At 40.6% G+C, this 14,038-nt stretch overlaps 1 protein-coding gene across 1 annotated transcript; it reads right to left on the minus strand.

Annotated features, from left to right (window-relative positions):
- Window positions 1–3,057: 3,057 nt before the first annotated feature.
- LOC124686390 (LINE-1 retrotransposable element ORF2 protein) lies at window positions 3,058–13,475 on the minus strand. The gene is made up of 2 exons (XM_047220343.1): window positions 11,746–13,475; window positions 3,058–3,578 (listed from the first exon to the last, which is right to left on the minus strand). The coding sequence occupies exons 1-2, from the start codon at window positions 12,431–12,433 to the stop codon at window positions 3,295–3,297; spliced, it is 972 nt and encodes a 323-aa protein (XP_047076299.1). The 5' UTR covers window positions 12,434–13,475; the 3' UTR covers window positions 3,058–3,294.
- Between the last annotated feature and the right edge of the window lie 563 nt (window positions 13,476–14,038).

The following is a 14,038-nucleotide window of genomic DNA, read 5'->3' on the forward strand; positions in this document are numbered from 1 at the left end:
GTTGCAGGAATAACATCGTCTCTCCATCCATAATATGTCTATCTTTAGAATAAACTAGATAATACCTCGCGCGTTGCTGCGAGAATTTTAGATGCAATTAGGTTTTTTGTACTTTGTTTTTTTTATTGCAGTGATTATCGATAAAATTGGCATCTGGCCAATATATTGAATTCCTGATCGACACATTTCTTGGATGAACATGGATCCAGTGCATGAGGTATTTCATTTTATAATTTGAATTAGTAAGGAAGAGAATAACAATGGGATTCTTAGCTATTAAGTATTTTTGCGTAAATACAAATTAGGATGCTCTTCACTTTCTTAAGTTTACACACTGCCAACTCAAGGAACATTGAACTTTTAACCAAAACATCTTGGAGTTGAGGATATTGGCAAACATGGCCTCTATAGAGATCAGAAGGTTAATTGAAATGAGTGAATGTAAAATTCCCAAGACATTTTAGAAAAGTTTGTAAATGAGATCACATCTAGTGGCTGCTAGCCCGCTGCATATGTAACCTGCAAATCAGAAGTACACTCCATAGCATCAATTTGAACGTTAACTCAAGCAATATATCTCTAATCCAGTCGAAAGATGTAACCTGAGTTTTGTATATGGCAAAAGTAAGAAAATATTACCTACAAAATATACATGTTCAAACTTGTTCAAAAAAGTGAAATATATATTAATATTCCTGAAATACGATCTGTACTTCAGTTACAATCAATCAAAATCAACTATTCTTGATTAAACCATTGCATGATCTATTTGCGACAGTATAACATGATAGAGATAGATGGAATTAACCTGACGGCAAAAGAGTTTAAATATTGTCACCTTCTCAATCGTTTAATTGGAAATATAGGTGTGACATTTCATCAAGCATTAGGCAATATATGAATCTTCAATCAACCGTATTGTTAGTATGTAGACCCTGAAACTTCACTTGTAGATCGATCGATATGTATAAAGTAAATCTATGTCACATTGGTGCTCCTGCCCAAGCACCAAATAGTTTGCATATAAAAATGATCTCCAGAGGAAACACATGATGTGGGAGGTTTAGGCAGACCGATATTTATGCCAAAGTCGGAAGAAAGCAGTACCACAACTATCATCACTTGTGAAGGGGACGTGTCATTAACTGAAACCAGCACTTAGTTTAGGTAAAAGCCTAAACTATGAGAGGAATCCCAACTTCAAACTAAAAGATTTCAGCCATGGAGTGTTGAAGAATATCTGGAATATCTGTACCTTGAGATGGTTGCATCGGTGAGGGTGTCGACTGTCCAGATCCGCAGAGACCATGTTGATGCACCTCAGTACCTCACTGCAAGGTACTCCATGTGAGGTGATGAATCTATGTGGCATGGACATGCCGATCTAAATGGCACATCTCGCAATGGATCTAGTCAAGTATTTTAAGGGCATCAATGTCCCTTCGGGTGCCCCTCCATGAGTTTCTTCCATGGAATGATGGTTTTCTGCATTCATTTGAAAGACACCAATGTCCCTTCGGGTGCCCCTCCATGAGTACATTAATTTATTGGGAGAGCACAGTTTTCTACAGATTTATTTCTTGGTTCTCATCGTGGGGAGAGGAAAGGGCGAGTCACTATTATTATTTTTTTTGAAAATTGGTTGTGTATTGATTAAACAATAGTGTTTGGGTTACAATCAAGCAAAGCCGATCTCAACACGTAGGTTGGAAGCGAGCCTTGCATCATACCACTACACAACCCTCTACGAGCTAAGTGACACAACTCGTGAGCAACTTGGTTACACTTTCTACTAACTTTTGTTAAAATAACATGACGATCAGGTGGTTTCTTTATCTTAAATTCCTTTGCAATCATACACACCTCAGATCTGTCATTGTTGTCTTCCATAAACGCCTTCGGAATTGACGGACAATCGGTCTCGATTATGATATTTTGGTCCGAGTTTTCAACTGCTAAATTTAGCCCCTTTAAACATGCAACAGACCTCTCCCATTGCTGCTGTTTGACGAGTTGGGAATAATACCCCATGCTGAGCAAACGAGTAAGGCCATTACGGTTGCGAATAACGGCTCCCCAAGTTCCTTTCCTTTCATCATTTAAGAAACTTGCATCTACATTGCATTTGATCCAACCATCCTCGGGTTTCTTCCATATTTCTTCCTCCACTTCCTTGTCAGCAATGACCTGTTTAAATTTTGCATCCGGGACTATAGGGGATTTCCCTTTTCTATCAAGAGTTACTTCCCCTTTTGTTATACCCTGCAAAGTACATAGATAATTTTGTAGGAAACGAGCTGAATTTTCAACCGACGCATCTCCCTTCCCAAAAATAATATCATTCCGATGGTGCCAGGCCCTCCACCGGATGAACATCATTTTAACCCTCATATCCGCACTTAGTTTATCGAGTGACACAAGCACCCAATCATCACCTGTATTTATTAGTTCGAGGCTCGTTGGTAGTTTCCAAGAATTTGCTAGAGCTTGCCTCAACTCTACAGCTCTTGTACATCTCATAGTTGCATGGAAACCCGTCTCTTCTTCCATACCACAGATGGTACAGATTGGTAGCACATTAGGCAAACATCTGCTCCTGTTTACCTGGACAGCTAAACTATTAGTAGCAAGTTTCCAGGTGAAAATTTTCACTTTGGGTGGTAGTTTCGAGTTCCAAATATTCCTCCAGATTGGTCTGTCGCTGGTGGTATTGGAGCTTGTGTTTGGAGGAGCATCATTTCGCAGATCTAGAGCCAGATTATAAGCACTACGCACTGTGAACATACCATGACATTCAGGTGTCCAAGATATGAAGTCTTCTTGTTCATAATTCGATAGCCGGATTTTCAATATTTCCTCTGCATCAAAAGGCATGAAAATATTCCTCACCAATTCCTCATTCCATGAATGGTCTTCTTGATTAATGAGACTTGACACTCTTCTTACTCTTGAATTAGTTAAGTTCTCTCGTAACTTTCATATCACCCCGTGGGATCCAATTATCCCGCCAGATCCTCACCTTTTGCCCATTCCCAATACGCCATACGATACCTTTCTTTAGTAGTTCTAGTCCATGCATAATACCCTGCCATCTCGGAGAAGGATTTTTAATAAAAGCAGTGTCAGTTAATTCACCTGATGGATAATACTTGGCTTTTAAAATCCTTGCACATAAGCAGTTCGGAAAAGCAATAAGCCGCCACGCTTGTTTGGCAAGTAGAGCTTGGTTGAAGAGGTGAAGATCTCTGAAGCCCATGCCACCTTGTCCCTTCCTTCTTGTGAGTTTGTCCCAACTTAACCAATGAATTTGTCTCCTGTCATCTTCATCCCCCACCAAGAATCTCTAGTGAGTTTCATGAGGTCTTCACAAAGGCCTACTGAGAACTTAAACACACTCATCGGGTATGTAGTGATAGACTGTACCACTGACTTTATCAGAACTTCTTTTGCACCGCTTGATGAGTATTTCTCAGCATAATCAATGAGGCGTTTTTTAGCTTTTTCCTTTACAGGCTGAAATTTACCATCTTTCATTCGCCCTTCTAGAACAGGGAGCCCCAAATACTTTTCATCAAAGCCTGATACGTCTCCGACGTATCGAGAATTTCTTATGTTCCATGCCACATTATTGATGATATCTACATGTTTTATACACATTATATGTCGTATTTATGCATTTTCCGGCACTAACCTATTAACGAGATGCAGCAGAGCCAGTTGCTGTTTTCTGCTGTTTTTGGTTACAGAAATCCTAGTAAAGAAATATTCTCGGAATTGGACGAAATCAACGCCCAGGGTCCTATTTTTGCACGAAGCTTCCAGAAGACCGAGGGATAGACGAAGTGGGGCCACGAGGCGGTCACACAATAGGGCGGCGCGGCCTGGGCCTGGGCCGCGCCGGCCTGTTGTGTGGGGCCCTCGTGTGGCCCCCTGACCTGCCCTTCCGACTACATATAGCCTCTGTCGCGAAACCCCTAGTACCGAGAGCCACGATACGGAAAACCTTACTGAGACGCCGCCGCCGCCAATCCCATCTCGGGGGATTCTGGAGATCGCCTCCGGCACCCTGCCGGAGAGGGGAATCATCTCCCGGAGGACTCTTCACCGCCATGGTCGCCTCCGGAGTGATGAGTGAGTAGTTCACCCCTGGACTATGGGTCCATAGCAGTAGCTAGATGGTTGTCTTCTCCTCATGTGCTTCATTGTCGGATCTTGTGAGCTGCCTAACATGATCAAGATCATCTATCTGTAATTCTATATGTTGTGTTTGTCGGGATCCGATGGATAGAGAATACTATGTTATGTTGATTATCAATCTATTACCTATGTGTTGTTTATGATCTTGCATGCTCTCCGTTATTAGTAGAGGCTATGGCCAAGTTTTTGCTCTTAACTCCAAGAGGGAGTATTTATGTTCGATAGTGGGTTCATGCCTCCATTAAATGCGGGACGAGTGACAGAAAGTTCTAAGGTTGTGGATGTCTTGTTGCCACTAGGGATAAAACATTGATGCTATGTCCGAGGATGTAGTTATTGATTACATTACGCACCATACTTAATGCAATTGTCCGTTGTTTTGCAACTTAATGCCGGAAGGGGTTCGGATGATAACCCGAAGGTGGACTTTTTAGGCATAGATGCATCTTTGGATAGCGGTCTATGTACTTTGTCGTAATGCCCAATTAAATCTCACAATATTCATCATATCATGTATGTGCATTGTTATGCCCTCTCTATTTGTCAATTGCCTGACTGTAATTTGTTCACCCAACATGCTATTTATCTTATGGGAGAGACACCTCTAGTGAATTGTGGACCCCGGTCCATTCTTTTACATCGAATACAATCTACTGCAATACTTGTTCTACTGTTTTCACGCAAACAATCATCATCCACACTATACATCTAATCCTTTGTTACAGCAAGCCGGTGAGATTGACAACCTCACTGTTACGTTGGGGCAAAGTTCTGTGATTGTGTTGTGCAGGTTCCACGTTGGCGCCGGAATCCCTGGTGTTGCGCCGCACTACATCCCGCCGCCATCAACCTTCAACGTGCTTCTTGGCTCCTACTGGTTCGATAAACCTTGGTTTCTTACTGAGGGAAACTTGCTGCCGTACGCATCACACCTTCCACTTGGGGTTCCCAACGGGCGTGTGCTTTACGCGTCATCAAGCTAAATTTATGGCGCCGTTGCCGGGGAGATCAAGACACGCTGCAAGGGGAGTCTCCACAATCCAATCTCTTTACTTTGTTTTTGTCTTGCTTTATTTTATTTACTACTTTGTTTGCTGCATTATATCAAAACACAAAAAAATTAGTTGCTAGCTTTACTTTATTTATTGTCTTGCACTCTATATCAAAAACACAAAAAAATTAGTTACTTGCATTTACTTTATCTAGTTTGCTTTATTTACTACTGCTAAAATGGCCACTCCTGAAAATACTAAGTTGTGTGACTTCACAACCACAAATAATAATGATTTCTTATGCACACCTATTGCTCCACCTGCTACTACGACGAGAATTCTTTGAAATTAAACCTCGCTTTACCGAATCTTGTTATGAGAGAGCAATTTTCTGGTGTTAGTTCAGATGATGCTGCTGCCCATCTCAATAATTTTGTTGAATTGTGTGAAATGAAAAAGTATAAAGATGTAGATGGTGACATTATAAAATTAAAATTGTTTCCTTTCTCATTAAGAGGAAGAGCTAAAGATTGGTTGCTATCTCTGCCTAAGAATAGTATTGATTCATGGACTAAATGCAAGGATGCTTTTATTGGTAGATATTATCCCCCTGCTAAAATTATATCTTTGAGAAGTAGCATAATGAATTTTAAACAATTGGATAATGAGCATGTTGCAGAAGCTTGGGAAAGAATGAAATCTTTGGTTAAAAATTGCCCAACCCATGGACTGACTACTTGGATGATCATCCAAACCTTTTATGCAGGACTGAACTTTTCATCGCGGAACCTATTGGATTCAGCTGCTGGAGGTACCTTTATGTCCATCACTCTTGGTGAAGCAACAAAGCTTCTTGATAATATGATGATTAATTACTCTGAATGGCACACGGAAAGAGCTCCACAAGGTAAGAAGGTAAATTCCGTCGAAGAAACCTCCTCCTTGAGTGATAAGATTGATGCTATTATGTCTATGCTTGTGAATGATAGGACTAATGTTGATCCTAATAATGTTCCGTTAGCTTCATTGGTTGCCCAAGAAGAACATGTTGATGTAAACTACATTAAAAATAATAATTTCAACAACAATGCTTATCGGAACAATTCTAGTAATAACTATAGGCCATATCCTTATAATAATGGTAATAGTTATGGTAATTCTTATGGGAATTCTTACAACAATAATAGGAACACACCCCCTGGACTTGAAGCTATGCTTAAAGAATTTATTAGTACACAAACTGCTTTTAACAAATCTATTGAGGAAAAGCTCAATAAAATTGATATTCTCGCTTCTAAGGTTGATAGTCTTGCCTCTGATGTTGATCTTTTGAAATCGAAAGTTATGCCTAATAAGGATATTGAAAATAAAAAATTTACTACAGCAAATGCCATCCAAGTTAGAATTAATGAGAATATAAGATTAATGGCTGAATTGCATGCTAGGTGGGAAAGAGAAGAAAATGAAAAACTTGCTAAAGAGAATAATGTAGCTAAAGTTTGGACTATTACCACCACTAGTAATGTTAATGCTCCACATGTTGCTGCACCTCCTACTATCAATGGTAAAATAATTGGTGTTGGCAATGTTACCACTTCTAATGCAAAGCCTGCAAAACTGTCGGAAACTGCTAAAACTGCTGAAACTCGCTCGTGATAAAACTGCTGAAATTTTTTTCAACATTGGGGATGATGATCCCATTGCTTTAGATTATAATGGTTTGGATTTTGATGATTGCCACATCTCTGAAGTTATAAAGTTCTTGCAAAACTTGCTAAGAGTCCTAATGCTAGTGCTATAAACTTGGCTTTCACAAAACATATTACAAATGCTCTCATAAAAGCTAGAGAAGAGAAATTAGAACGTGAAGCTTCTATTCCTAGGAAGCTAGAAGATGGTTGGGAGCCCATCATTAAGACGAAGGTCAATGACTTTGATTGTAATGCTTTATGTGATCTTGGTGCAAGTATTTCTGTTATGCCTAAGAAAATTTATGATATGCTTGACTTGCCACCATTGAAAAATTGTTATTTGGATGTTAATCTTGTTGATAATGCTATAAAGAAACCTTTGGGGAGAGTTGATAATGTTCGCATTACCGTTAACAATAACCTTGTCCCCGTTGATTTTGTTGTCTTGGATATTGAATGCAATGCATCTTGTCCCATTATATTGGGAAGACCTTTTCTTCGAACTCGTTGGAGCTATCATTGATATGAAGGAAGGTAATATTAAATATCAATTTCCTCTCAAGAAAGGTATGGAACACTTCCCTAGAAAGAGAATGAAGTTACCTTTTGATTCTATTATTAGAACAAATTATGATATCGATGCTCCATCTCTTGATAATACTCGATACACACTTTCTGCGCCTAGCTGAAAGGCGTTAAAGAAAAGCGCTTATGGGAGACAACCCATGTTTTTACTACAGTAATTTTATTTTATATTTGAGTCTTCGAAGTTGTTTACTACTGTAGCAACCTCTCCTTATCTTAGTTTTGTGCATTGTTGTGCCAAGTAAAGTCTTTGATAGTAAGGTTCATACTAGATTTGGATTGTCTGCGCAGATATGCATTTCTTTGCTGTCACGAATTTCGACCTGCCTCTCTGTAGGTAGCTCAGAAAAATATGCCAATTTACGTGCGTGATCCTCAGATGTGTACGCAACTTTAATTAAATTTGTGAATTTTCATTTGATCAAGTCTGGTGCCACTATAAAATCCGTCTTTACGGACTGTTCTGTTTTGACAGATTCTGCCTTTTATTTCGCATTGCCTCTTTTGCTATGATGGATGAATTTCTTTGTTCCATTAATGTCCAGTAGCTTTATGCAATGTCCAGAAGTGTTAAGAATGATTATGTCACCTCTCGAACATGTTAATTTTTATTGTGCACTAACCCTCTAATGAGTTGTTTCGAGTTTGGTGTGGAGGAAGTTTTCAAGGATCAAGAGAGGGAAATGATGCAATATGATCAAGGAGAGTGAAAGCTCTAAGCTTGGGGATGCCCCGGTGGTTCACCCCTGCATATTTTAAGAAGACTCAAGCGTCTAAGCTTGGGGATGCCCAAGGCATCCCCTTCTTCATCGACAACATTATCGGGTTCCTCCCCGAAACTATATTTTTATTCCATCACATCTTATGTACTTTTCTTGGAGCGTCGGTTTGTTTTTGTTTTTGTTTTTGTTTGAATAAAATGGATCCTAGCATTCATTGTGTGGGAGAGAGACACGCTCCGTCTGTTGCATATGGACAAATATGTCCTTAGGCTTTACTCATAGTATTCATGGCGAAGGTTGAATCTTCTTCGTTAATTTGTTATATGGTTGGAATTGGGAAATGCTACATGTAGTAATTCTAAAATGTCTTGAATAATTTGATACTTGGCAATAGTTGTGCTCATGTTTAAGCTCTTGCATCATATACTTTGCACCCATTAATGAAGAAATACATAGAGCTTGCTAAAATTTGGTTTGCATATTTGGTCTCTCTAAAGTCTAGATAATTTCTAGTATTGAGTTTTGAACAACAAGGAAGACGGTGTAGAGTCTTATAATGTTTACAATATGTCTTTTATGTGAGTTTTGCTGCACCGGTTCATCCTTGTGTTTGTTTCAAATAACCTTGCTAGCCTAAACCTTGTATCGAGAGGGAATACTTCTCATGCATCCAAAATCCTTGAGCCAACCACTATGCCATTTGTGTCCACCATACCTACCTACTACATGGTATTTCTCCGCCATTTCAAAGTAAATTGCTTGGGTGCTACCTTTAAATTTCCATCATTCGCCTTTGCAATATATAGCTCATGGGACAAATAGCCTAAAAACTATTGTGGTATTGAATATGTACTTATGCACTTTATCTCTTATTAAGTTGCTTGTTGTGCGATAACCATGTTTCCTGGGGACACCATCAACTACTCTTTGTTGAATATCATGTGAGTTGCTATGCATGTCCGTCTTGTCTGAAGTAAGGGAGATCTACCACTTTAATGGTTAGAGCATGCATATTGTTAGAGAAGAACATTGGGCCGCTAACTAAAGCCATGAATCATGGTGGAAGTTTCAGTTTTGGACATATATCCTCAATCTCATATGAGAATACTAATTGTTGCCACATGCTTATGCATTAAAGAGGAGTCCATTATCTGTTGTCTATGTTGTCCCGGTATGGATGTCTAAGTTGAGAATAATCAAAAGCGAGAAATCCGAAATGCGAGCTTTCTCCTTAGACCTTTGTACGAGCGGCATAGAAGTACCCCTTTGTGACACTTGGTTAAAACATGTGTATTGCGATGATCCCGGTAGTCCAAGCTAATTAGGACAAGGTGCGGGCACTATTAGTATACTATGCATGAGGCTTGCAACTTGTAAGATATAATTTACATGATACATATGCTTTATTACTACCGTTGACAAAATTATTTCATGTTTTCAAAATAAAAAGCTCTAGCACAAATATAGCAATCGATGCTTTCCTCTTTGAAGGACCATTCTTTTACTTTTATGTTGAGTCAGTTCACCTATTTCTCTCCACCTCAAGAAGCAAACACTTGTGTGAACTATGCATTGATTCCTACATACTTGCATATTGCACTTGTTATATTACTCTATGTTGACAATTTATCCATGAGATATGCATGTTATAAGTTGAAAGCAACCGCTGAAACTTAATCTTCCTTTGTGTTGCTTCAATACCTTTACTTTGATTTATTGCTTTATGAGTTAACTCTTATGCAAGACTTATTGATGCTTGTCTTGAAGTACTATTCATGAAAAGTCTTTGCTTTATGATTCATTTGTTTACTCATGTCATTACCATTGTTTTGATCGCTGCATTCATTACATATGCTTACAATAGTATGATCAAGGTTATGATGGCATGTCACTCCGAAATTATCTTTGTTATCGTTTACTCCGCTCGGGACGAGCAGGGAACTAAGCTTGGGGATGCTGATACGTCTCCGACGTATCGATAATTTCTTATGTTCCATGCCACATTATTGATGATATCTACATGTTTTATACACATTATATGTCGTATTTATGCATTTTCCGGCACTAACCTATTAACGAGATGTCGAAGAGCCGATTCGTTGTTTTCTCGCTGTTTTTGGTTTCAGAAATCCTAGTAAAGAAATATTCTCGGAATTGGACGAAATCAACGCCCAGGGTCCTATTTTTGCACGAAGCTTCCAGAAGACCGAGGGATAGACGAAGTGGGGCCACGAGGCGGCCACACACTAGGGCGGCGCGGCCTGGGCTCGGGCCACGCCGGCCTGTTGTGTGGGGCCCTCGTGTGGCCCCCGACCTGCCCTTCCGCCTACATATAGCCTCCGTCGCGAAACCCCCGGTACCGAGAGCCACGATACGGAAAACCTTACCGAGACGCCGCCGCCGCCAATCCCATCTCGGGGGATTTCGGAGATCGCCTTCGGCACCCCGCCGGAGAGGGGAATCATCTCCCGGAGGACTCTTCACCGCCATGGTCGCCTCCGGAGTGATGAGTGAGTAGTTCACCCCTGGACTATGGGTCCATAGCAGGTAGCTAGATGGTTGTCTTCTCCTCATGTGCTTCATTGTCGGATCTTGTGAGCTGCCTAACATGATCAAGATCATTTATCCGTAATTCTATATGTTGTGTTTGTCGGGATCCGATGGATAGAGAATACTATGTTATATTGATTATCAATCTATTACCTATGTGTTGTTTATGATCTTGCATGCTCTCCGTTATTAGTAGAGGCTCGGCCAAGTTTTTGCTCTTAACTCCAAGAGGGAGTATTTATGCTCGATAGTGGGTTCATGCCTCCATTAAATGCAGGACGAGTGATGGAAAGTTCTAAGGTTGTGGATGTCTTGTTGCCACTAGGGATAAAACATTGATGCTATGTCCGAGGATGTAGTTATTGATTACATTACGCACCATACTTAATGCAATTGTCTCGTTGTTTTGCAACTTAATACTGGAAGGGGTTCGGATGATAACCTCGAAGGTGGACTTTTTAGGCATAGATGCATGCTGGATAGCGGTCTATGTACTTTGTCGTAATGCCCAATTAAATCTCACAATATTCATCATATCATGTATGTGCATTGTTATGCCCTCTCTATTTGTCAATTGCCCGACCGTAATTTGTTCACCCAACATGCTATTTATCTTATGGGAGAGACACCTCTAGTGAACTCGTGGACCCCGGTCCATTATTTTACATCGAATACAATCTACTGCAATACTTGTTCTACTATTTTCTGCAAACAATCATCATCCACACTATACATCTAATCCTTTGTTACAGCAAGCCGGTGAGATTGACAACCTCACTGTTACGTTGGGGCAAAGTTCTGTGATTGTGTTGTGCAGGTTCCACGTTGGCGCCGGAATCCCTGGTGTTGCGCCGCACTACATCCCGCCGCCATCAACCTTCAACGTGCTTCTTGGCTCCTACTGGTTCGATAAACCTTGGTTTCTTACTGAGGGAAACTTCCTGCTGTACGCATCACACCTTCCACTTGGGGTTCCCAACGGGCGTGTGCTTTACGCGTCATCAAAGCCTACTGTTTGAATGCCTAGAATAGCAGCCACCATTTGTCCTGTTTCATTTGAACACCTATTTCCAAGAAGGAGGGAACACTTTCCAGGGCTAAGCAACTGTCCAGTAGCAGCCTCATAGCTATTCAACACTGTTTTTACTTTGTTTGCTTGGTCAGCTGAACCTTCAAAGAACAACAAGCTATCATCCGCAAACAGTAGGTGAGATATGCCCGGACTCCGGCGGCAAACCTTAAGTTCTTTTATTTGCCCCGCATCAATCTCTCGCTGAAGTAATCTAGATAAACCTTCCGCAACAAACAAGAAAAGGTAGGGTGACAAATGATCACCTTGCCTTAGCCCTCTAGTTGGGGTAAAGGTTTCCAGCAACTCTCCATTAAGCCGGACTGAATAGGTAACAGTCTTAAAACAGGACATAATCCAAGATATCCATTGTCCTGCGAATCCCAACTTATGGAGTGATTCTTCGAGATATTTCCAGTCAACTCTATCATAGGCCTTCGCTAAATCCAGTTTGTATGCACAAAACTTCCCTTTTTCGTCTGTGCTCTTCTGTATACAGTCTATGCACTCGAAAGCAATGAGAGCATTATCTGTGATTAGTCTTCCCGGGATAAAAGCGCTCTGGTTTGGAGCAATTATTTCTTGGAGCAGCGGTCTTAAACGATTTACCAAACATTTGGAGACCATCTTATAAATGACATTGCATAAGCTTATTGGTCTGAAGTCCTTAAGACACACAGGGTTTTTTTATTTTCGGAATGAGTACTATAACAGTATCATTAATCCCATCTGGCATGACTCCGTTTCGGAAGAATTCCTTTACTGCTTGAATAATATCATCTTTGAAGACACCCCAATGTCGTTGATAAAATCTTGCAGGGAACCCGTCCTTTCCGGGAGCTTTAAGAGGTCCTATCTGGAAAAGAGCATTGCCAATTTCCTCAGCTGAGAACTCAACACACAGGCTTTCATTCATCTCACTAGAAATTTGTGTTTGCATAACATTGGTGATGGTATCAGGTTGCACATGAGGGTCAGCCGTGTATAGGTTTTTTAAAAAGCTTGTGGTCATCTCCTCCATTTCCTCCTTCTCCTAAGTCATGGTTCCATCAGCCTTTTGCAAACGATCAATTCTGTTCTTTTTTGTCCTCCAGGTGGCTTTTTGGTGAAAAAATCTTGTGTTGCGATCACCTTCTTTCAGCCAACTAATCCTTGATCTTTGTCTCCAGTAGATTTCTTCTTGTTCTAAAAGGCTATCTAGCTCCATTTCAATGCTCTTCTTCCTTTGGTGTTCGTGTACTGAGTTTCTCATATTAATTTTCCGGAGCTTCTTCCTTAACTTACCTATTCGGTTAGAGACTGACCCGATTGTCCTTTTGCTCCATGATTGCAGGCAGTCCATGACGCCTGACAGGTTTGAAGCCACATCACCAAGGTCTTTTGGTTTGTTATGTCCCTCCCAGGCTGTCTTCACTTCATCAACTAGTGCAGCCTCTCTTTCCCAACAAGCTTCATACCTACGAGGATGACCAGAAATACTCACAGCAGGTTTCTGTTCTAGCTTTAACAAAATAGGACAGTGATCAGATCTGGAGGAAGTAAGGTGGCTTACATGATAATAAGGGTACAGGTTGGACCACGCTGGGCAAGCAACCACCCGATCCAGCCTGACTTTGATATTTCTTTTCCCACTTTGCTTGTTATCAAAGGTCCAGGGAGGCCCATTATAGCCAAGATCATGTAGATTACAATGAGATAGAACTTCCCTGAAGTCCATCATTTGTTTCTCATTCCTCTTTCTTTCCGAGAAAGAGTCACTATTTTATTGGGAGACAGTGAAAGATCACATGGATGCAAATGGTTGCTGCTCCTTTTATTGACAGAGAGAGGACGTACTACTCCAGAAGAATCTTTGATTGCCTCCTTGGAGAAGATGAACAATAATTACATAGGCTGAAATTAAATGAGTGATGCATGTACTTCTGCTTTTGTTGTTTGTTCGTGAGAACATTTCTTAGTGTTGGATAACTGTTGTTGTATCTGTTGGGCGTCTTCTTGTTCTCTGTTGTGATTCATCTGGTCCAGTCCAATCCTGACCTATATAAGGTGACTTATATCTCTGTAAGCCTAAGAAGAGAGAGTTCCTCCCTGCAGCCTCCTTCTACCTCAGGTTAGGCCCTCACCTCTGTCCACACTTAGGATAAGTTTCCACTCACTTGGAGGAAGTAGACAGATGGATATCTAGAAAAGAGGAAAGGTTTGGCTTGGCTGGAATCTAGATGGGAAGTGTGT

The sequence above is a fragment of the Lolium rigidum genome, chromosome 2 (genome assembly GCF_022539505.1).
Source record: "Lolium rigidum isolate FL_2022 chromosome 2, APGP_CSIRO_Lrig_0.1, whole genome shotgun sequence".
Classification (NCBI taxonomy): domain Eukaryota; kingdom Viridiplantae; phylum Streptophyta; class Magnoliopsida; order Poales; family Poaceae; genus Lolium; species Lolium rigidum.